Source organism: Barbus barbus, assembly GCF_936440315.1.
Source record: "Barbus barbus genome assembly, chromosome: 29".
NCBI classification, from domain to species: domain Eukaryota; kingdom Metazoa; phylum Chordata; class Actinopteri; order Cypriniformes; family Cyprinidae; genus Barbus; species Barbus barbus.
Genome location: NC_136757.1, coordinates 11,248,774 through 11,273,195, shown reverse-complemented (window position 1 = coordinate 11,273,195; position 24,422 = coordinate 11,248,774). Strand labels below are relative to the sequence as shown.

At 37.9% G+C, this 24,422-nt stretch overlaps 1 protein-coding gene across 1 annotated transcript in view; it reads left to right on the top strand.

Moving 5' to 3' along the window:
- LOC306849350 (GDNF family receptor alpha-2-like) overlaps window positions 1–24,422 on the top strand; it is a 111,750-nt gene that overhangs the window by 31,771 nt on the left and 55,557 nt on the right. The window contains exon 3 of the mRNA XM_079384307.1: window positions 7,875–7,961. Coding sequence (XP_079240433.1) covers window positions 7,875–7,961 — 87 coding nt within the window. The remainder of the gene's footprint in view (window positions 1–7,874; window positions 7,962–24,422) is intronic.

Sequence of the window (24,422 nt, the reverse complement as noted above, 5' to 3'; positions counted from 1 at the left end):
AGATAATGCAAGTAAATACAAAATGCAGTTTTTAAATGATGATTTCATTTTTGAATTTTTTGCCTACCTGGCCCTACATAAAAATCTATTTCCCCCTCCTGTTAAATCATGAAAGAACTGTGATTACTACATTATTTTAGAAAGCCGCGTTAAATTTCACAAGCGAAACCCAAGCATGATTACTGCCAGACCCGTTGAATCAAGAAATCACTTAAATAGAAAGAGCAACACATCATGCCGCGATCTAAAGAAATTCAAGAACAGATGAGAAACAAAATAGTTGACATGTATCAGTCTGGAAAGGGTTATAAAGCCATTTCTAAGGCTTTGGGACTCCAGCGAACCACAGTCAGAGCCATTATCCACAAATGGAGAAAACTTGTATCAGTGGTGAACCTTCCCAGGAGTGGCCGGCCTACCAAAATTATTCCAAGAGCGCAATGACATCCAGGAGGTCATAAAAGAACCCAGAACATCTAAAGAACTGTAGGCCTCACTTGCCTAAGTTAAGGTCAGTGTTCATGATTCAACAATAAGAAAGAGACTGAGCAAAAACGGCATCCATGGGAGAGTTCCAAGGCAAAAGCCACTGCTGACCAAAAAGAACACAAAGGCTCGTCTCACATTTGCCAAAAAAAATATCTTGATTACCCCAAAGACTTTTAGGCAAATATCCTGTGGACTGATGAGACAAAAATGTAACTTTTTGGAAGGTGTGCGTCCCGTTACATCTGGTGTGAAACCAACACAGCATTTCATAAAAAGTCATACCAACAGTCAAAAATGGTGATGGTAGTGTGATGGTCTGGTGCTGCTTTGGAGCTTCAGGACCTGGATGACTTGCCATAATTGATGGAACCATGAATTCTGCACTCTTATGAGAAAATCCTGAAGGAGAATGTCCGGCCATCAGTTTGTGACCTAAAGCTCAAGCACACTTGGGTTGTGCAGCAGGACTATGATCCCAAACACACCAGCAAGTCCACCTCTGAATGTCTCAGGAAAAACAAAATCAAGATTTTGGAGTGGCCAAATCAAAGTCCAGATTTAAATCTGATTGAGATGCTATGGCGTGACCTTATACAATCCATTTATGCTCAAACCCTCCAATGTGGATGAATTAAAACAATTCTGCAAAGACGAGTGGGCCAAAATTCATCCACAGCGATGTGAAAGATTCATTGCCTGTTATTGCAAATGCTTGATTGCAGTTGTTGCTGCAAAGGGTGGCACAACCAGTTATTAGATTTTAGGGGGCAATTACTTTTTCACATAGGGCAAGGCAGGTTTTGACAGCTTTTTTCCCTTAATAAATGAAATCATTATTTCAAAACTGCATTTTGTATTTACTCGGGTTATCCTTGTGTAATATGAAAATTAGTTTGAGAATCTGAATCATTCAAGTGTAACAACACAAAAAAACAAAAAAAAAAACAGGAAGGGACAAAAAGTTTTTCACGCCACTGTATATACAATATACACACACACACATATTTATATAGCATGTGTAACGGCACCGATGAGACGAGAGACGTGTGGATCCATTTGCAAGGTTTTATTAATAAACATAGAAAAATAACAGGCAGGGTCAAAACACTAGCAAACAGGTATGGCATGGGCAAGACAAGAGTAATCCTAGGGCATGAGAAGAGGGTTAGTCCGATAACCTGAGCAATAATCCAAACGAGGTATACACAGAGTCCGAAACTGTGAGACAAGGGTTAATCCACGATACAAGGGCAAGAAACAGGAAATGAGACTATAAACAAACTAAACTAAATTTAGACTTAGACTTAGAGAACACAGAATGACTCAGGCAGCTAAGACTTGGAGAGTGTTAAACGCAGAACCAGACTCGGAGCTAGACATAAACACAGAAGGCTCGGTAAGGCAGCTAACACTTGGAGAGTGCTAAACGCAGAACCAGATTCGGAGCTAAACATAAACACAGAATGGCTTGGTAAGGCAGCTAACACTTGGAGAGTGCTGAACGCAGAACAATACTCGGCAGAGAGGAAGAGGAAGTCCATGGTTTAAGTAGGGTGAGTGATTGTGTGATAATTCTCAGGTGTGAGCGTGATTAGTGTAATCAGCTGTATATGTGTCGTCAGTGCAATGGATGATGGGAATTGTAGTCCGAGGGTGAAGTGCAACAGTAGTGTGGTGACCATGGACCGGATTCGTGACAGTATGTATGGATGCATTAAATCAGCGGTTCTCAATTCGAGTCCTCGCGTCCCCCCCGCTCTGCACATGTTGTATGTTTCTCTTATCGCTTCAGACGTTTGTTCTATTCGAACATAAGTGCCCTGCGAAGTGGACATCACAGGATATTCCGCCATGATTCCAGTTCGAAGCGAACGTATATGTTTCATTCAAAGTGCATTAAAGTGTGCAAGACGTGAATTTCAATTGTATTTATTTACAGATGTATATGATGTCCACTCGTCTGTGTGTGAAGACGCTGCGTAGCGCAAATCCATGAATGAATGTTCCGAAGTGAAGTAAACTTCAACCGATTTCCCCTGCTCAGGGAGTAGGGAGCAATGGACACTGTGTAGGGATCATGTAAATCGGAACACAGTTCATGCAAGGAGCTCACTTCTAACGAGCAAATTATCTGAATCAGGTGTGTTAATTAACTAAGAGAGACATGCAAAATATGCAGAACGGGGGGGGCGCGAAACTGGAATTGAGAACCGCTGCATTAAATTGAACAAAAGTGACAGTACAGACTTAATAGAATGATTTATGAAGGATCATGTGACACTGAAGACTGGAGGCCTTCGGAACACTTGGAATATGGAAAGAGTTGCATGGGATAGTTTTATGCTTGTAAAAAGATTGAAAAAGTTTACAATATATTAAATGGACAAATGTAAGCTTTTTTTTTTATATTCTTTTGTGAAAAACAAAAGGTAGCCTAATATGTTAGAACAGCATCAGGTAGACTAATCACTGGTTGTGAAGGGAAAAAGACAGTATAAGTCATTATAATCAGTAATTATGTCCCCACTGGATGCAACAAATGCCTCGTTTATAATGGGTTTTATTGTTTTTGTGTCGTTGCGCATGGCATCACAATGCGGTGAGGGACGTAACATTTCCTTCTCGCGCTTGAGGTATTCGGCCAATCACAACGCACTGGATAGCTGGCCAATCAGAGCACGTCTCGCTTCTGAAACGCTTCGATATTTACTAAGCTCATCATCTTTGTAAATATTGAAGCGTTTCAGAAAGGCGGGGCATAGAGGTGCAACAATAATGTAAAGTATGTGGAAAATAATGTATTTTTTTTTACCTTAAACCGCATAAACACATTGCATTACACCAAATACACAAAATAATGTTCTTTTTAGCAACGCCATATGACCCCTTTAAAGGATCTTTATGAAGCCATTTAGACAATTAGACAGTGAGATATTTAGACTTCTGTGGCATCGTTAAGCACCTTTATACTTTAGAAAGCGCATTTATACTTAAAGATAAATTCTTTTAAAAAACTGTTCTTAACAGAAAAAAACATTTGACACTAGGGCAAAGATGGATAAGTGTCGAATGATGTGAGAATGATTAGCTAATGTTGAGCAAGAAACCTTGAGAAACCATCGCTATGTTTGCCCCATTCGCTCTTTTATGTCCACTCGCAGTGTTGAAGCAGAAATCCAAATCTGTAGTGGAATGCTGTGTTAAAACTCCTGCCAAGATTGGCCGCGTGCAGCTGTGGAAGCCGAGAGCAGTTTGGCATCCTTCACCTGGCGCTACAGTGAGATGCAGAGTGTTCTCTAGTAGAAAACCATCAGACAACGTTTGCCTGTTCAGCTGTCACCTCGGCACTCCTGAGCTGGGCTTTCTGACAAAAAGAGATAGACACATAACAGAGACAAAGAGACAGAACACAAGAAAGAGCGAGAGGGAGAAAGACACGAGGGGAAAAACAGCGACAGACTCCCTGTGGACTCAGGTAATAGGCTGTCTCTCCAAATGACCATCAGAGTTCACTTCACATTGCGATGATTGCAGGTGAAGGATCGGCAAACGGAGAGTGAGTGAAAGATGGAGCTCTTATTCAGATCGAAATGTCACTCGGGAAAGACATATGCTAATTCAGATGTTCTGTGCATTTAGTAAGTGCTATTTAAAACAGCTTCACACTGTGCTTTGTGTTGTCAAGTTCAAACATAACTATGCAGTCACAACAAAGAAGAAAAAATAAGAGTCCCAGAGGAAAAGCTGATTGCTTGGTGTTTGCTTTGTCACAACTCAGGATATATAATGGAGTTCTCATGTAACTCTGGAGTATCAACTTCTCAGATGCTTCTCGTAAAATTACTTGGGGAGAAATAGAAATAGACACAAATGAGACCATTGTTGACATGCAGTAAGTGTAACCAGATATAAAATGAATCAGGAAAGCATAACTAATATAATTTATATATTTTAGTTCATGTTAAGTCTGCCGTTTGGTTAAAGCCTTGAAGTTTTCTTGACATGTGACATTTTATTTTTTATTTTTAGGAGAAACATCAGAGAAAGCAAATGTCTCTGTTTGTTCTCCATTTAATCTTAATGTCTAGGAGAAACAATTGAGATATTAAGGAAAAGATATTTGTGATTTTTCTTCCCTGTGGGATGTCGCTTACTCTTGTGGTTTCTGGAGTGTCTCTGACACAAATTATAAAAGGTCTTCAGTCATCCATGCTCTGCTGATATTTAAGACTTTTTATGACCTATCATGTCTATTATAATTTGGCTAAAAGTAACTGATTTTCCATAATATTTTTAAATAATGCCACAACTCAAACCCTGCAGATTATGTTTAATTACAGTTTTCCAAAATATTTTATATCAGAATAAAATTGTTGGTATGCCCTTGTATATTAAGCTTTAGGGTCAATGACATGACACATTTTTGTCTCGATATAGTAATTCATTTATCAACTATATGATATACTAATGTTTTTCATTTCTGAATTAAAATTCAGATTTTTTTTTTTTTAAATAATGACTAAAATGTGTTTTCACAAAATAATGATTAATATGTTGCTACATAACATGATATTTTTAGAGTCATTTTAGAGTCAAACGATCTTGACATGTTGTATTTGTCATTGACCCTTTAATATTTCACATTTTCAGTTTATCTGCAGTACTTTCTTGTGACTTTGAATAACTGGAATGACAAATCTAAATGGGTTTCCAATCCTTTTCAAATTTATAACTAACTCTTTTTGCTTTTTGACTTTACTGTTCCAGACATTTTATACTGTGGTCTGTTCATTTAAGTTAGGATAATTCACGCCGTGCTGTCTGTCTGTCTAACTGCAGAGAGAGTCCTTGACACTCGGTCAGCAGGTGGAGTGATGTTTAATATGCACTGTTCCATGTTACTGATCTAATGTGAGTTAGGGACAGTCTGAAGATATATGCCATCTGGTATCACATCTCTACATGTGCACGCGTCCACACATAGCCCATCCGCCTCAGAAATCGCTGTGTGACAGTTGAGCTCACGGTATGATAAAATGAAACTGACACAGCTTAAATACTCCAATGATCCGCATTCCCAAACAGAAAAGAGGACCCGGGTGCCCCCTGCTAGTGTGCAGGTGGGTGAATCACATGGAATGATTGTGAATTTTAAATTCTGAATTAAAGCTCCCGGAGTCAGAAGGGAGAACCACAGGCAGAGGCTGGCTAATTTTTAATTTTGACAAAAATTAAGCTTCACACACTCATCGCTGAGGGTTTTCTCTGCCTCTCTCCAACTCAGTTCAAGAGTCAAAAAACTTGCTTTGACAACTAGTATTCACAGAACGTCCAGTAAAACAGAAAAGTTTGACTGCACTGGGTTCAGTTGAATATACAGTTTCACAATTTTTGAGATAAAGGTTTTTACAGTTTTTACATAATTACCTTACCAGAAATATGGTATAGTCAACCTTGTGAAAAAAAATGCACTTAATTTTATTGCATGTGCACTTTTAGTGTACAGTACTTCAAATCTTTATATATTTACATATATGCATATATATATATATATATATATATATATACATATACATACACATATATATATATATATATATATATATATATATACATACATATACATATATATATATATATATATATACATATATATATACATATATATATATACATATATATATATACATATACATATATATATACATATATATATATACATATACATATATATATACATATATATATATACATATACATATATATATATATATATATATATATATATATATATATATATATACCCTCTGGAATCCCTTTGTCTAGCTTTACAGTAGACTAAATGAACACACTATCAAGCATAATAAACACAGTCTTAAATTCGTGATTCCTAAAAAGACAGTGAAGAGTTGGGAGAAAATCAGACATTTTAGATCCACGACATGTGCATCAGGTTTTAAAGAGACAGCACTGCTTTTAAAGTGAAACCTGCTGCATACTGTGTCATTTATGTAAATAAAAGAACAAAAGAAAAAGAGAAATCACTCACTGCTCTTTGCCGATTAATTTTGTCGTTTGAAAAAAAATTGTATCTATATTCTAAAATTGAGGGGGAAAAATGCATTTAATAAAGGCATTAAACATGTATTTAACATTATCTACATTAATTTGGAGATTCAATATGAAATTATGACAATATAAACTACATAGTATAAATATACAATTAATCTCGATTAATTACAGAAAAATGTGTGATTAATTTATTTTTTTAATCGATTGAATGCACTAATTTAAATACACGACATACGTTTGAATAAAAACTAAATTTATGTATATTTTAGTTTACCAACATTTTTGTCAGCACATTTGGCAGTACATAAATTTTAAAGACTATAGAAGTCATTATGAAATTGCATAAAAAGATGCTTTTACGTCTTAAATATGTGGGTCAAAAAAGTTTGATAATATTACATTATTAAATAAACAATATTTTTATTTAATTGTAATTAACATTTAACAATTAAGTATCTGAAAACATTACATCTGTTTCATGCTCAAGTATATTCATTTAAAGTATATTTAAAGTACTCCTTTTTAAGTATAAAATGTACTTTTTCATATATAACGACACTACTTGTTTTATTTCTACACTCTAAAAAATGCTGAGTTAAATACAACCCAGCGGTTGGGTTACTGTCCAAAAGGTTGGGTTAAACATTTAATATAAGGTGGGTCCTAATTCACATACTTTTGCGCAATTGTATACCATTTGCACTATTGTACAGTAGGAGCAAAGGCGTAGTACCTGGATGATGTATTTCTTCAATGGGGGGAAAAGTGTGAAATGTTGGACACCCAATAGTGTAACTAAACATGCTAAAGCTACCAGCAAAACAAGAGGTGCCTTTGAAACACTCTTCCTGCAGACAGAAAAAGGCACCTGCTTTTGTGTAGTAAAAAAATAAGTTCTCCATTTGGTATGACACTATCCTCTAAAATGTATAAACTCTAAGTACATACTGTAGTATGTAACCCACAATACAATGCACTCTACTTCCATTTTTAATGTGATGAATGAACTGTAAGCAATACTTGTTGAGATTATTGTTTTTGGCTCATTTTATCGGACAGCATTTTTAAATCGGATTCAAATGCAAAACTCTCCCCGTTGATAATTGGATGTCAATCACTGCACTAAACATACAGCATAATGAGGTCACGTGACAACAATGTAGCATACAATGCCATGTAGCATTTATAGTCATTGTATAATATGTAGTTTTACACACTATTTTTAAGAAAGAAGTTAAAGGTCAGAGGTCATACAGTGAGTATGTACAATTCTAAACTGATTTTAATATCTTGATTTTGTTGTTGTTTTTTAGGTGAGGACTTTTATGAGCCGTCTCCTTACGAACCCATGATGCCTCACCGACATTCAGATGCATTTCGCCTGGCGTCAATCATCTCAGGTAAACATCAACATTTTCATTACGATCTATTTTTGTATTATGTATACATGTTTTTTTGGGGGGTTTTTTGCAATGCACTGCACTGTTTGTTGTGGGCTTCTTTTTCATTGCCCTCTCTTATATGAAACTCAGTAAATCCAGCACTAAATGAATTATTATTATGTTCCAAGACCAGTAAAATAAGTTTATTTTCTCTAATTTTTGCTTTTAGCTCATTCCAAACTATGTACAAAGTGAAATGAAGATAAATTAGTCTTTTTTCCTTTCTAGGAAAAAGAAACAGGAGCAAGTAAAATAAAAACCACTCTCGGCATTTGTCACCTCGGCATGACTTAAGTTTAATGTTTAATTCACTGGCAGCAGTCATTACAGACAGTAGAGGACATACATATTGCCTCAAATCCATTATCAAAGCCTCACAGAGTCAGGGACAACCAGAATATTTTTATTCAGATTTGGGGAAAAAAATAGCCAGTGAATGACGAATCTCAAGCGCATTACAGAAAATAATGGATTCAATAGGGTTGTCAGATCAATCTTCTTGCCAATTTGTTGCATAATACCATTTTTGTATCTTGAAAGGCCTGCTGTGAGTAGCAGCTGAGGTTTAGAGTTTGCATATTTTCCTTCTTTCTTTATACAACATAAAAACATCGCAGCTGGGAAATGTGGACACACAAACAACCTCCATTAGCTGCTGGTGTAAACATTAGATGACCGTGTAATTCCACTAAGAGGTGAGTTAAGTAGCATTTAATGTCTTTGTTGCATACTTGTATGTATTGTTATGGTTATCACATCTTCAGTTGATTAAATATGACAACATAAAAGGGGAAAATGAGTTTTGGATAAATTAAAGACTGATTTAATGGGATAGTTCACCCAAAAGTGAACATTCTAGTATCATTTACTCACCGTCACACTTTTCCAAATCATTTTTGGATTAACATTTTTTTCATAATCAGGACCATTTCTTTAAATCAAGACAGTGATCCAAAGGCTGTGGTTTCTCTGTAATGAAACCTTTAAAATAGTTTCAGAGAAAAAGGAGGCCTGAGATACATCTCATTCCGTTTCGCTCACAGCCCTCACAGATTGAGATGGCACCTTTTGATTTGAAGTGACAACTCAAGTCATTATTCCAAACCGGCTGTGTCTGTTCATTTACTACAGAGGGTGAGAGGAACAAGTGAACCGCAGCACTAACACTGACATATTGAGGGTAAAGCTGGTGGACCAACTCAGCCTGTATCCGCTCCCTGGCGGGAATCTCTCCCAATCTGGAAGTGGAACAGCCTTGTGTGCCATATTTAGAATCAGGCAACATTAATTGTTGTCCCTTTGTGGTCCGGCTGCTGCGATACAAAGCCTTGGATTAATATAACAATGGGGGTCCTACTGATGTTTCTCTATAGTTAGAAAGTTGATCGTATTGGCAAAGAAAAAAAAAACTTAAACCCACATGGGGGAACTGAAAAAGAATGAATTGTGCATTATTATTATTTTTTCATTAATATGATGAGATATGAAGTTAAATTACAAGAGACAATTACAAGATGTAGTTACACTGTGATCACAATAAGGAGAAACAAATTAAATTTTTGATATGCAAAATCATATTGAGAAGAAACAAAGTCACATTTGTAAGATATAAAGATACAATATGATTACTTGAAAAAAAGAAAAATTGTAATATTAATATTAAAATATTATAAGTCATTTTGAGATTGTACACATTGGTTTGTTGTAAAAACACATTCTGAGATATGAAGTCAAATTACAAGGAACAAAGTCACAGTTGGGCCCTAATTTAATGATCTAAGCGCATTGTCTGAAGCGCATGGCACAGTTGCATTTAGGGCGTATCCGAATCCACTTTTGCTAGTTTAACAACGGAAGAAAACGGTCGGTGCGCCAGGTGCATGGTCCAAAAGGGTTGTACCTATTCTCTGAATGAGTGTGTTTTAGGTGTAACGTGCAAAAAACCAATCAGAGTCTCATCTCCAATTGCCTTTAAAAGCCAGTTGCGCCCGTGCCATGACGGATTTACATGGCGGAATTTGACTGAAGAATGAACGCTTCTCCAGAGAGGAAACAGAGTTGCTCGTGCGCGAGGTTAAAGCATACACAATAATAATATTTTACATTGTTTCCTTTCATTTTTAATAATTGGCATGTTTGTGTGCTGTTGCCCGACCCTGTGTGTGTAATAAGCAGAATGTATTCACGTTGTGCACCCACCTATAAATCACATATTACTAATGTGCCCTTCAAACGAATAAAAAAATACTGCGCCTTTGGGCCCTATCATACACCCGGCACAAGTGTTTTTGCTAGTTTTCGCGTTGTTTAAATAGCAAATGAATTTGGTGTGCTGGTCTAAAAAAAGAGGTGTGTTCAGGCAGCACACAAACATGCCAAATATTAGGCTACATAAATATAAAAATGTTATAATGGATAGTCATTGCATGTATCAGAATTAGCCTACCTATTTGCTCGTGCATGAGCAGATCCGTTTCCTCTCTGGAGACGTGTTCAGTCTTTGCACCTTAAAATTCCGCCGTTTAAATAGCGAATCCGCCACGGCGCGAGTGTAACAGACGTAGGCAAGTAAGTGCTGGTGCGTGTAAACCTCACTCCCCTGATCTCAAAAAGAGGCGCTCTGGCAACTGACGCTAGAGGCCGTGGCCTTTAGCCTCCTCGTTAGAGCGCCCGCCTCCCGTGCCGGAGACCGCGGTTCGAATCCCGCTCGGAGCGAGGCGAAGTAGAACTGGTTACATGAGTGCAACTCGCTCTTAAAGGGAATGGGAGATGAGACTCTGATTGGTTCATTGCACGTTATGCCCCATGTGCTAAGATCATAAAAATAGGGCCCTTTGACCAGGTTTTAGTTGGTCGATGGTGAAATCGTTTTCAGTTGCTTCAAAATAGCAACTCGCCAACAATGCGCCTGAAAACACCTTGTTTTCAGACCAGTACACCCATGGGCGAACAGATGAATTTGCTATTTAAACAATGTGGCACTGGACGAGAAAATGTTAACTGCATCGGGCTGAAACTAGCAAAAAACACTGATTGGGCCCATAAAGTTACATTGTGATTTATAGTCGCAATGACATGAGACAAATCGCTATTGTGAGATTAAAAAGACACATTGCACTTTTACACACTGGTTTGTTAATCACATTTTAAGATGTTAAATCAAATTACAAGAATACAATTCAAAATTGTTAAATATAAAGTCACATTGAGATTTTACACATTAGCTTGTTAAAAATCACATTCTGAATTATAAGGTCAAAAGATACAAACCAAGTCACAGCTGCAAGATATAAAATTGTATTGTGATTAAAAAGTTACAAGTAAGAAATAATAAGTTCACAATTGTGAATTTAATAATTGGGAATTTTGGGAAGGCACATTGAGATATAAAGTAACGATTAGTAGAACTAATATTGCAGTTAACTTATTTATTTGGTTACATATTTATTTATTTATTTAGAAGCTAGCAGAATCGGGCTTCCGTATAATTAATTACTTCTAAACGAATAAGATCAAGAGACTGATTTTCAGCTGTAAAATTGTCCCATAATGCTTTGAATTATATTTGTTGTGTTGAATACACCTGTAAACATTCCCTGTAAACGTTCACACTCTGTGTTCAATTTGATAGATATCTGGCCAGGGTGAAAAATATTTGTCTGCCTGAAATATGACTGCTTTTTATGACATGACATAAGACTCTCTTCATGGGTCATTTCAGGTGGCGATGAAGACTCTATTAACAGGAGAATCTTCTCTCCAGCTTGTTCACTTTCTTTTTCACTTCTTTTGACAAATCCCTCAAGCCTGTCAAGCAGAAACACTTTCAAACAGAACCAACCACTAGAAAAAGAAAAGCAGATAAATAGAAGAATAGAAAAAAAAAAGTAGATTATAAATTAAATGAACCCTTTCAGGCACAGTGGTCTGTGAGAATATTTTTTTTCATCTTTCAGTATGCTTCATAGTTTAAAGCAGGAATCTTTCCATTTTGTGAAATTTTGTTTCTGTAAAGTTGGGTCTCTTGGAGCTTCTGAAAAAGAAAAGAAAATAGTTAAACTATTTCTGCATGTGTTATTAAAGAAAACTTGTTGAACAATCAGAATTGATAAAGACAATGATAAACGGTTGCAATTTTTATAAGAGAAATAAGGTGGTTTTGCATAAAAACCACTGTGGATATACAAGAAATACCAAATCATATGACAAAATGGTGGTAAGCATTCTGTGTTTGATCAAAATTAGCAATGTCAAACTATTTTTATTTGTATGCCACACATTTGAAAGATCCCAGCCAACACATCCATGTGGGGCCCATAGGGGTTGCAATTGGGCCGATATCTGGGGCCCACCTGTGCTAAACAACTGGGACCCATCTAATTTTGTCCTCAGTTTCTATGGTGGCCCTACATGGCCCAACCCAGATGGGCTGATGATGGGCTCCATATAGGGCCCATATGGGTTAACCAGGTAGCTCACATTTGGTGCCTACATGAGTCTGCCTACATGGGTTAGTGATGGGACCCAGCTAGGTCTTATGTAGGTCTCTTATGGGCCATAACAGGTATTCACATGGGCTAACATATTTGTCTGCTTGGGTTACCTTATTTTACAGTAAACCCCTAAACACAAACATTACATTAAATCCACTAAAATGCTAAAGGTATTCAATAAACAGGAACCAGTACAGTAGTTCATGCTTTTAAGCAAAGTTTTTTGAGAATAGTTTAAACATGACTATCATAACTTGTACATTTACAACTTTATAAAACACAAGTATCTATTAAAAAAAAAAAAAAGTTATTTTTAAACTTCCTGAAAAATGATATAACTTTTATTCTGAATGCTTTAAGCAAGGTTTCGTTGGAATAATTTGAACATGACCATTAAAACTTGTATATTTACAACTTTGCAAAATATAAGTAGGTTTATACTTAAAATAAATCTTTAAGATAGAGTTTTCATTTGTCCATTTATGAGCCAACAATAATGTAATAGGAAGAATGACACCGTGACTGTCTACCACGGTTGCCTCTATCAGCCTGTAGGCTCAGTTGTGTCTGGAGGAGTCGGGTCCGAATTGACATGAAAATTCACAAAATGTGACGTCATGCGCGTTCTCGTCTACAGCGGAAATCGCTAGCGGTAGTGTTTGAAATGGACTCTGTGGACGGAAAGAAGCGACCAGCCTCCAGCACAACCCAGACACCCACGGAAACTCCTCGTAAGCTTAAAAAATAAATAAAAAAGCCTTATCTAGTGCGCACCGAGAACGAGCATGAGACTGGCTGCAGTTCCTCTAACGGCCACTAGTGTCAGTAACTGTTAGAAATTTCAGAACTGACGCAGTGCTCCTTTAAAATTAAAGTGAAGCTCCTGACAAAGATTATTTGGCATAACTTGTATCGTTTGTATATTCATATCTGAAAACTCTAAAATGCATTTCACAAACAAACAAACCAACAGTGCAGTCCCTCACTCCTCTGTCCTCGCTCTCACAACGGCCCTTTGAAAAGACAACAAATAATCAACCGCTGTGCCACTTTTTCAGTTAAAACAGATGTTTCTTGTCTTTTAAAGATTGTATTTCCATTTAAAAATCAAGAATATCTTAAGACTTACCCATCTTGCTCTCCACTACGTGACTTCGCAGAACAGTTTCCTCCCGTCACCGATTAACCACTTTGACACTGACGGATGTAATATTCTATCATAAACAAAAGATTTCTGTGTAAACAAGGGCACAGGGCAACATTTAAAGGCATAGTTCACACAAAAATTAAATGCCTCATTTAATCACAAATGTAAAAATCTGTTCATCTGAAATTCTTTTAAACAATTATAATTTTAATCAGGCAAATATAGGTCCTTCTCATTTCCATTACAGTGAAATAACTGAACATAAACATCAGAGCCTGATCAAAATGTTTTTAGAAGAAAATTTCAGATGGGTTTTCATCAGATATCTTCATTTATTCTTATTTTAGTATCACTTCACTTCTATTAGTGTAGACTCAAAAAAATGCTTAGTTAAATACAACCAAGTGCTGGGTAAATATTGGACAGAACACATGCTGGGTGTAACCCAACCGCTGGGTCTAAACAACCCAATCACTGGGTTGTATTTAACCCAGCATTTTTTTAAGACTGTACTTGTCTTTAATAAAGTTTGAATTGTATTATTTATTATAAACTGAGTATTGTGATCGGTACACCACACATTAGCAGTTACTTATCATTAAAATAAGCAGTACACCTGGTCCATATTCTCATAATTTGGGGTATTGTTTGTCCAAGTATGGACAATTATTTGCATACAGTCAAACTCTCGCTTTCCATGCCAGCCAACAAAACTGAACTCTCTTGATAAGGGGTGGTCCAAAAGGAAGGCTATCATTCTTCTTGTGGCTTCATCCACAGTACTCCCTCCAATTTCTGCCACCACAGCAACCTAACGGAAAACAAGATTATCATTATTATGGGAGACAACACAAAATAATTAACCCGAATAATTGCAATTACATTTCCCCTAAAATCGTGCAGCCATAGGTTAATCGATGGTGCACTGCTATTTTACACTGGAAGTTGTAATCTACTATGTGCAACGAGTCCATACATATATATATATTACTCACAATTCATATGGAACACTCCTATAATTCCTATGCAGTTGCCTCTGTAGCAGAAAAGCTACAGGACTGTGAAAATGTCTTAGGCCACCATTATATTTGTTGTTTTAGAAATGGTATAATGACTATATAATTTTATTAGAAAACAACCAAAAAATACAGGAAATTTTTAGGCAGTTTTAAAAAACAGAAAGAAACAAAATGGTGGCCTGGACTTATGCACAGTAAGTTACTGTAAGTGCAAAACCGTTAACATTCAGCCCTGTGAACCTACTAAATGGTCATGTTAGAACATACCTCTTGTTTATGGAAGGTGGGGTCTGCCAATTTCTGCTCCACTGCATCAACATCCGAGACCGGCCAATTACTTTCTGTAAGAAAAATGCGTATTACTTATTACTATATAGCGCGATCTGAGTATGAAATATAACGACACAAAAATGCAAACTATGTTTCGGTTAACATTATGGTTGGTAAACAATATAATTATATTTTCAGTTTTAATTTCTTACCTTTCTTCTCTGGAAAATTAGTGAGTAGTAATGGCGTCAGCGCGATGCAGCGTGTGGGGGATGGGAAATGTTGAATGAGATCTCGCGGGATCCACCCTGCGTGCAGCTTGAGGCAGGGCTGCATCTCGTGGTAGTTTGATGTCGTGGGGGATGGGATCTCACGAGAAACTCGCGTGTCAGCACAATTAAAGTGGCTGAATTTTATTTATTTTATTGTATTTTTTCCTAAATGTCAGTGTAAAATTGGGTAAAAATGCATGAGTGTTGGAATCATAGACTGTAAAAAAGGAGGGGAATTTTTAGATTTTGATTAAATTAAGTAATCCAAGTGTCAAAACAACAACAAAAATAATTTTAAAGACACATGTGCACTATAAATCCATGTAATCACCCTATATGGGATTAATTATGTTATCACTTGTATATTTGATAAAAACAAATAGGATCCCATGTGTAGCCCATTTTGAGCCCATGCACACATTTCCCATTAATTACCCATCTGGGAACCACATGGAGAGCCCACCTGGATTCACCCATGTGGGTCCTAGCTGGGTCACCCAAGTGGGCCCCAGATAAAATGCCCATCTTGAGCCCATGCCCACTCTGTACCCCTGTAGCCCATGTGAAACCCATGTGGGCCCCACATTCACGTGTTTGCTGGGATATTTCAGTCAGTGCACAAAATATAGCAAATGTAGTGTTTTAGACCAAGAAACCACCTCAAAAATGCCTGCATTAATCAAATCCAACATCATGGATTTTAGTTTGAAGGTTTGCTACTCATTCAACCCCATACAATTGAATGTTTGAAATAAATTCAGTGACTGTGTCTGAAAGGCTAGTTGCAAAATAGCAGAAAAGAGATTATGGTGGCATGAGACCATAATCTCTGCAGGTTCAGAATAACACAGTCACAGCCATTTTATTATACTGATAGTGTGTCTTCTAGATTTACACTGGCTCCTGATCAAATATTCTGTGCCAATAAAACAGCGTTTGGACTGACAGGTTGAACGATGGCGGTCTCTTTCATAAACATTCCTTGCATAGTGTCTCCGTGTAGTGATTATTCGCTGCACTGTGTTATAATGGAGGTCCACTCTTATAGTCACTGCCAACCATTACTGTCAAAACAGGCCGAAGAAGAAGGTAATAATATAGTGAGTAATAAAAGCGAGACTTTATGAGATTTCTGCTCATAATCAGAACATGCAGTGCCTAAGTGCACACATGCACACAAATTCACACCCCTATATGTGTGTAAATGGAATTGGGGCAATGCATGAGTGAGATTGATGATTTTATGATAATAAACTTTACTTTACGCATAATGGAAAATGTAAACAAGAAATTTAAATATTGCTGTTTGTTGTTAAGTTTGTGTTGTGATTGGATATTTTATGCAATTTACATGTTAAATACACCTTATAATATTTGGGATTCACTTTGTCCATATCGCCCCAAGCATTTTTCTATTCTGAGTTTAGCATTGGAAATGATTGGGTGTATTTGCCAGGCTAAGTCCTTAGGGGAGATGAAGCGATAGCTACATGCAGCGATGCTCTGAGACAGCATGCAGAGCCAATGATAGCACTGAGTTCCTCACACCTGGCAGTGAAAGCTTTCTAGAGATTTCTAGCTGAAATTAGCATAGACTATATGTTCAGTTCCTGTAGCTTAAAAAAAAAAAAAAAAAAAAAAAAAAAAAAAAAAGTTGAATATCGAGCTTATAAAATGTTGATTTTAAATTAATTTGTTGTTATTTTTTTGTGTTTTTTTTCACTTTACATTACTAGTAGTTGGACAACTGATGTATGCATGTATGTATGTATGTGTATGTATGTATGTACTGTATGTATTTGTTCATTTATTCATGTATTTATTTATAATTAAGAAACCGTTAAGAACATCTGTAATATCAGTGACAATATCACCAGTGAAGAGTTTCGTTAAATAAAAAAAGACATAAATAAAAGACATAAAATTACCTTAAAACACTTAGATCTGATCAGATTATAATTAAATTATATTCACCAAGTAATTTTGCTTTTAAAAAATCACATTGTTGGACACGTTTAAATTTATCATATATTTAAAAATGGAAAATAATAACTCTTTCAGCATGGTGAGAAAATTGCCATGTATTTTTATTGTAATAAAATTTTATTACACTAATAAATATTATTGTAATAAACCATTATTACAATTATTACAATAATATTATTACAATAAAAAAATCAATTTTAATTTTAATATTATTACAAAAATCCAAAAATGGCAATTTTCTCACCATGCTCACAAAGGTTACATTTATTTGATCAAGAATACAGTAATAACAATAATATTGTAAGTTAATTATTTAATAAATATTACATACATATTATAATATATATTAAGGGGGTTCTACTGTTACAAAATTATGTCTTTTATACTGAGTTCTTGACTACCATATTTAATGTACATTTAAATAATTCATGTCATGACTGAAAAGTCAATATTTTGATGACCTCAAAAACGTGGAAATGTGTATTACACTTCTAATTTTCATTCTTGCAGCATGCATATAGTGCTACAGAACATTACGTTTTATGAAAGCACAAGCGTTCTGGCAAACTTGTGCAAAACTGTAAAGATTTTTACAAGTTAGAGTGTAAAACATAACCTTCAGCCACTGAGACCAATTCCCTCTTTCTCGCCACTGTTAAACACATCCAATGCAACCTTAGTTCAAGACATTGTTATCTTCTCTCTTCTTCCTATTACCTTACGCATATATTGTTTCTTTCCCTTTACTGCTGGCTATATTAACTGTAAAAGCACATTTGAAATTCATACTTCACTGTTGCCTTTGTGCCCCTTCAAGGGAGAAATGTAATGAGACTTTGTTTACCATGTGGCATCCCTGTCAGTAGGGAATGAGATATGGTCGGCATTATACAAACAAGCCTGGGTCATAGCCGCTGATTATTAAACCAACAACAAGACTGCGGCTTTGCGGTCCGTGCTGATGGCTATAGTTTGAAAGTAAACAGGTTTTAGACTTCAGAAGTGTCCACGCAGAATCAGATGAGTCACATAATGAGAAATACATTTTTCCTAGATGTTTTGGGATAAAATAAGATCATTACTGTAACTTCCAGCAGTCAAAACCTCCTCCCCAATAAAAAAATAAATAAAAAAATCAAGACAGTTTAGCCTACTGAAATTCACAACAAAGGCAACTCATTCTGTACTTCTGCAACAGATGAATCCATTTGAACACACAATCACCTACCTTTTTTACCTCAACAACACCTACTCTTTTGGGAAACTCAGCCTGTATCGTCAGTGTGAGGTAATATAGAGGAAGTAGGATAGATGCTATTATTGTACTTGACACTGTGTAGCACCTACAGCTCTGCAGATTCTTCAGAAGGATCCCAGTATCCTTTTACCAGGTACAGGTGAATCTCAAAAAAATTGAATATCGTGAAAAACATCTCAGGTTACGTATGTAACCCTGGTTCCCTGAAGGGAACGAGACGCTGCGTCTAAACGCTAGGGGAACGTCTTCCACCGCGCTCTGAATCACGTGTGTAATCTGTCCAATGGAAGGGCGAGATGTCACTGGCGGGTGACGTAATCGACCAGGAAGCATAAAAGCACGTGCGGTGGAACCGGCGTTTGCTTCTAGGAATGAAGCAACCGCTCGCAGGGATGCCGGAAGTATGGCCTTGAGACGCAGCGTCTCGTTCCCTTCAGGGAACCAGGGTTACATACGTAACCTGAGACTTTCCCTTCAAGGAACTTGAGCTACGTCGAAACGCTAGGGGAACGAGATGCCCATGCCTCCAGACTTCCAAGTCCCTGCCCTGTGTGTGTCCCTCAGGAGCACAACGAGGACGAGAGAAAAAAGGCCTGCGCTTTCCCAAAGGCCAACTTCTGAGAAGTGAGTCTTGATCCCGAGAAGGGGGAGAGCAGAGGACTCGAGTCTATGTAACAGCATCCTGATCCACCACATAGCATAAGCTCTCTCTCAGCCTCTGGAGGAAACATGTAACTAGGGGGTGCCTACCCACTGAGAGGCCACCGAGAAGGGCGTGGTAGGCCGATAAAGCCGCCACGTAAACCTTCAGGGTGGAGTGGGTTACCCCTGCAGAGAAACGGGCCTGCAGAAACTTCAGCACTGCACCAATCGGGCAGTTAACTGGGTCGAGGTGACGGTCTCCGCACCATGAAGCGTACAGTTACAGCTCTGGATTGGAGGATGGTCTCAGCAGCCTCGGTTGAGAGACCAGAAGCTATGAGCTGTGCCTATAAGCTATGAGCAGCCCCCCACCCCCCACCTATGAGAGGAGATCTCTCTTGACAGCAATCTCCCATGCAGAGCCGCCGAGGAGAGAAATCAGGTCCGAGAACCATACTCGGCCCGGCCAGAACGATGCTACCAGTAGTAGAATGACCTCGTCCCAGCGCACTCTCGCCAGAGCTCCCGGGAGCAGAGTGATCAGGGGAAAGGCGTACAGACGAAGCCTCGGCCAAGTCTGTACCATAGCATCCAGTCCCAGTGGAGCTGGATGACCCCGGGCCTCAGCCTGTTATTACATGTAAAGTAAGCCATTTCAAAAAATTTTCGTTTTAATTTTGATGATTAGATCTTACAGCTCGTGAAATTCAAAATCCAGTATCTCAAAATATTAGAATATTTCCTAATATCAATCAAAAAAAGGATTTGTAAAGCAGAAAAGTTCAAGTTCTTTAAAGTATGTGAATTTATGCACTCAATACTTTGTCAGGGCTCCTTTAGCACAAACTCCAGCAACAGTGAGGAATGGAATGGAAGCAATGAGCCTGTGTCTCTGCTGAGGCACTATTGAGCCTTCAGCTCGTCTGTATGGTTGGATCGACTGTTTCTCATCTTTCTCTTGAAAATATACCATAGATTCCATATGGGGTTCAGGTCAGGCATGTTGGCTGGCCAATCAAGCACAGTAATATCAATATAAGATGGCTGCATTGACTCTGGACTTGATAAAACACAATGGACCAACACCAGCAGACGTCACGGCACCCCAAATCATCACTGACTGTTGAAACTTCAAACTGGACTTCAAGCAGCTTGGGTTCTGTGCCTCTCCAGTCTTCCTCCAGACATTGATTTCCAAATGAAATGCAAAATTTTTATTTATCTGAAAAGAGGACTTTGGACCACTGAGCAACAGTCCAGTTCTTTTTCTCCTTAGCCCTCCTTGCTTCTGACGTTGTTTCTGTTTCAGAACTGGCTTGGTAGCCCTTTTCCTGAAGACATCTGAGCTTGGTGACTCTTGATGCACTCTTGATGCACTGAATGAAGGGGTCCGGGAGGGAGGGGGAAGGACAGACTTGATGTGGTGCATGACGAGCCGTTCAAAGCACTTCATGAGGATAGGAGTAAGTGCGATTGGATGGTAGCCATTGAAGCAGGATGGAGATGACTTCTTAGGGACTGGAATGATGGTGGTAGCTTTGAAGCATGTGGAGACAACGGCCTTATTTAGCGAGATGTTGAAAATGTCTGTGAAGACATCAGTGAGTTCCACTGCACAGTCTCTCAGTACACGCCCAGGAATGTTGCCAGGACCCGGAGCTTTGCGTGCATTGATCCTGCTGAGGGATCTCCTCAAACTGTCCGGGGACAGTGTCATCACCTGGTCGCCGGGAGGAGGTGGAGTCTTCTGTGCAGTGGTGCTGTTTTGTGCCTCAAAGCGAGCAAAGAAGGCATTCAACTCGTTCAGCAAGGGGATGGTGTTGTCACAGGTCTGTGGTGGGGGCTTGTAGTCCATAATGGTCTGTATCCCCTGCCACAGGCTCCGAGTGTCTCTGCTGTCGGTGAAACGATGAGCTATCCTCCTGGAGTACTGTCTCTTGGCCTCTCTGATGCCGCGGAAAAGGTTGGCCCTAGCTGTCTTCAGGCCCTCCTCATCCCCAGCTCTAAAGGCAGCGTTCCGAGCCTTCAGAAGTCTGTAGACCTCCCCTGTCAGCCACGGCTTCTGGTTGGCCCTGACAGTGATGTTCTTTGTGACTGTTACATCATCAATGCACTTGGTGATGTAGGCAGTGACAGTCTGTAGTGTTGTTGTATGTGGCAGCCTGTTTAAACATATTCCAGTCAGTGGTGTCAAAACAGTCTTGAAGTGCCTCTGACGACCCTTCCGGCCACACTTGTATCTGTTTGTGTATTGGTTTGATGACTTTAACGAGCAGTCTGTATGCAGGCATTAGCATGACAGTGATGTGGTCTGAGGCAACGAGGTGGGGGAGGGCCTTGTAAGCTCCTCTCTGGGTGGTGTAAATAAAGTCCAGAGTATTTTTTCCCCTTGTTGGAAAGTCTATGTGTTGGTGTATTTTTGGGAACACACTCTTTAAGTCTGCGTGGTTGAAATCCCCAGCCAAGATGAGAAAAGCATCTGGGTGGGCTGTCTGCTGCTCACTGGTGTGCTGATACAGATCATTTAGTGCCTCACTCCTGTTGTTGTAGTTGGAGCTGGGAGGGATGTATACAGCAACGAGCAGTATGGCTGTATATTTCCTCGGTAGATAGAACGGCCGGCACTTAATAATCATAAACTGCACCAAGGGTGAGCAGTGTTTGCAGACCACAACAGCGTCGCGGCACCATGCATCATTGATGTAAACACAAAGCCCACCGCAGCGGATCTTACCTCCCTCGACGACAGCTCTGTCAGTTCGATAGCATGTTAGCTGGTCGAGCTGTATGGCGCAGTCTGGTACGCTGTTGTTAAGCCATGTTTCCGTAAACACAAAAACACAACAGTCTCTTACAGTCCTCTGAGTAGAGCGAAGTAGTCGGATGTAGTCCAGTTTATTGTCCAAAGAGCGTACGTTCGCCAGTACGATGGTGGGGATAGCTGGCTTGTGTGGGTTGGCCGCTAGCCTAGCTCTGATACCTCCGCGCTTACCCCTCTTCTGCTTCCTCTCATGCCGCTTGTAGCGCCTCCACTGTGGGCGAGATGTAGTAGTGGGGGTCGGTAATGGAGTAAGCTTTCGGAGCAGACCGAGGTCCCTCAGCTCTTCGGCGTGTGCTGAGTTTAACTCTAAAAACGTGATTCTGCCGACATCGAGCAGAAACTCACGAAACTTAAAGACAGGTAGACTTGATGAAGATGTACAAAAACATTGCGATTTACAAGACAAAAAACACAAAAACACCGTTCTGTCGGGAGATAGAGGAGCTGCTGCGTCTGTGCGCGCCGCCATGTTGTAAGCCATGTTGTGAGCTGTAAGCTCTAGTCATCAAAAACTTTTGAAATGCCTTACTTTACATGTTATGAATGTAATATATATATGAAAGATTCACTTTTTGAAATAAGCTACAAAAAAATGCAATTTTTCACAAAATTTAATTTTTTTGAGATGCACCTGTATTACTGACTGAAAATTTATTTTTAACAAGGTCCCTGTACACAATTTGTGCTCTGCATCTGAGTATTTGATTTTGAGAATTAGCACAGAGACTGTTATTGAGGGACCCAGAATTTGCAAATAAGAGTAATTTCACATAAAAAGAAAACGTTTACACAGTTATTTTCACGGCATGGCAGCAATACAATTAATAAACAAAATAAACATGTTAGTGTAGCACATATTGACATATGACTATTTGTAACACTTTACAATAATATTCTGTTTGTTATCATTATTAGTTAACAAGAAAAAATATTTAAAACATTTATTAATCTTACTTACTATAGTTACAGTAGCCATACTTTAATAAAAAGTTGTATATATTAATATCTAATGTACCTGACCTAACATGAACATTTTATTAGCTATCATTAACAAATATTAATAAATACTGTAACAAATTAATGGATTAGTTAAAGGAATATTTCACTTTAAAATTAAGGTTTTCTTTTTCTCACTCTTAGGCTGTCCAAGATGTTGATGAGTTTATTTCTTCATCTGAACAAATTTGGAGAAATTTAGCATATCATCACTTGCTCACCAAATGATACTCTGCAGTGAACTCATATGTAGCCTGAATCAACTATTTGAAGCTGAAAACATCTTAATGGCAGATTTGTTTATTACAAACACACAACTTGTGGGATATTTACATTTAATGTGGATTATTGTGATGTTTTGATCAGCAGTTTGAACTCTTATTCTAGTGGTTCCGATTAGAGCCCATTTATAATATCAAGATATCATGCTAAAATGTATTGCATGCCACATTTCTCCAAATCTGTTACGATAAATAAACAAACTCTTCTACATCTTTGATGGCCTAATATTTCAATTTTTGGGTGAACTGTTCCCTTAATGCATTGACTAATGTTAACTAATTGGACCTTATTATAAAGTGGTACTCATGCATTTTTTGAATTGTATAAAAAAATGATAAAAGCTATTAAATTCCTCAGGTCAAAAAGATGGTAGAATCTGCTCATAAAAAGCGTATTATGAGGTCTTTGTTGCAGAATTGTTTTACTAATATTAAAAGTATAGCAGACTGAAAAAGTTTGGATCTCTCTTTCTATCGCTTCTTCTCTCTCTTCCTCTCTCTCCCAATAAGTATTATAATAGAAGGAGATAATGAGTAATGAGAAGTAAAGAAAGGCTTCCCATTCTCCTCGCAGTAACAGTAGAAGCTAAAGACTTTCTAACGAGCTCACGCACCTCAGAGGAGATTACATCTAAGCTGTGGCACTTCTCCTAATTGTAATCAACGCAGGCAGTGCCAATAGCTGTGAATAACCCAGACTGAACCTGCTGTCCCTTCAGCCATCCATTATAAAAAACAGCATATTATTCACACATTATATGCCTGTGAGTGAAAAGGATACACTATATAAAAAAAAAAAGATTAATGGAGTATGTTTTACAGACTAAAATACTATTTTAGTCTTTCTATTTTGAAATGTCATGTTTAATTTGATGTGTTACTTGCCTTTTGTTTGTAATTATTCGTTTAATTTACTAGCAGTTTTTGAGTAAAAATGTACTAAATAAATCCTACACCAGTGTAGTAGATACTATATGCTTAGCACATTAAATAAACCCATATGCCCTATCAACTCACACTAGTTCATCAAACTGTACTGGTTCCATCAGACAGAAATTGTGAACTGTGAGCTACCAGTAGGGTGTATTGGTCACAATTTGTTTTACAGGCTGTGCCCCCATCCAGAATTCTTGCTGAGAGGAAGAAAAGAATGAAAAAAATGTAAATCCTTTTTATTCCTTTGTCACTTTCACTTTTTGTTTATCTGACTGTGGAGTTTTTGTGACCCAAATGG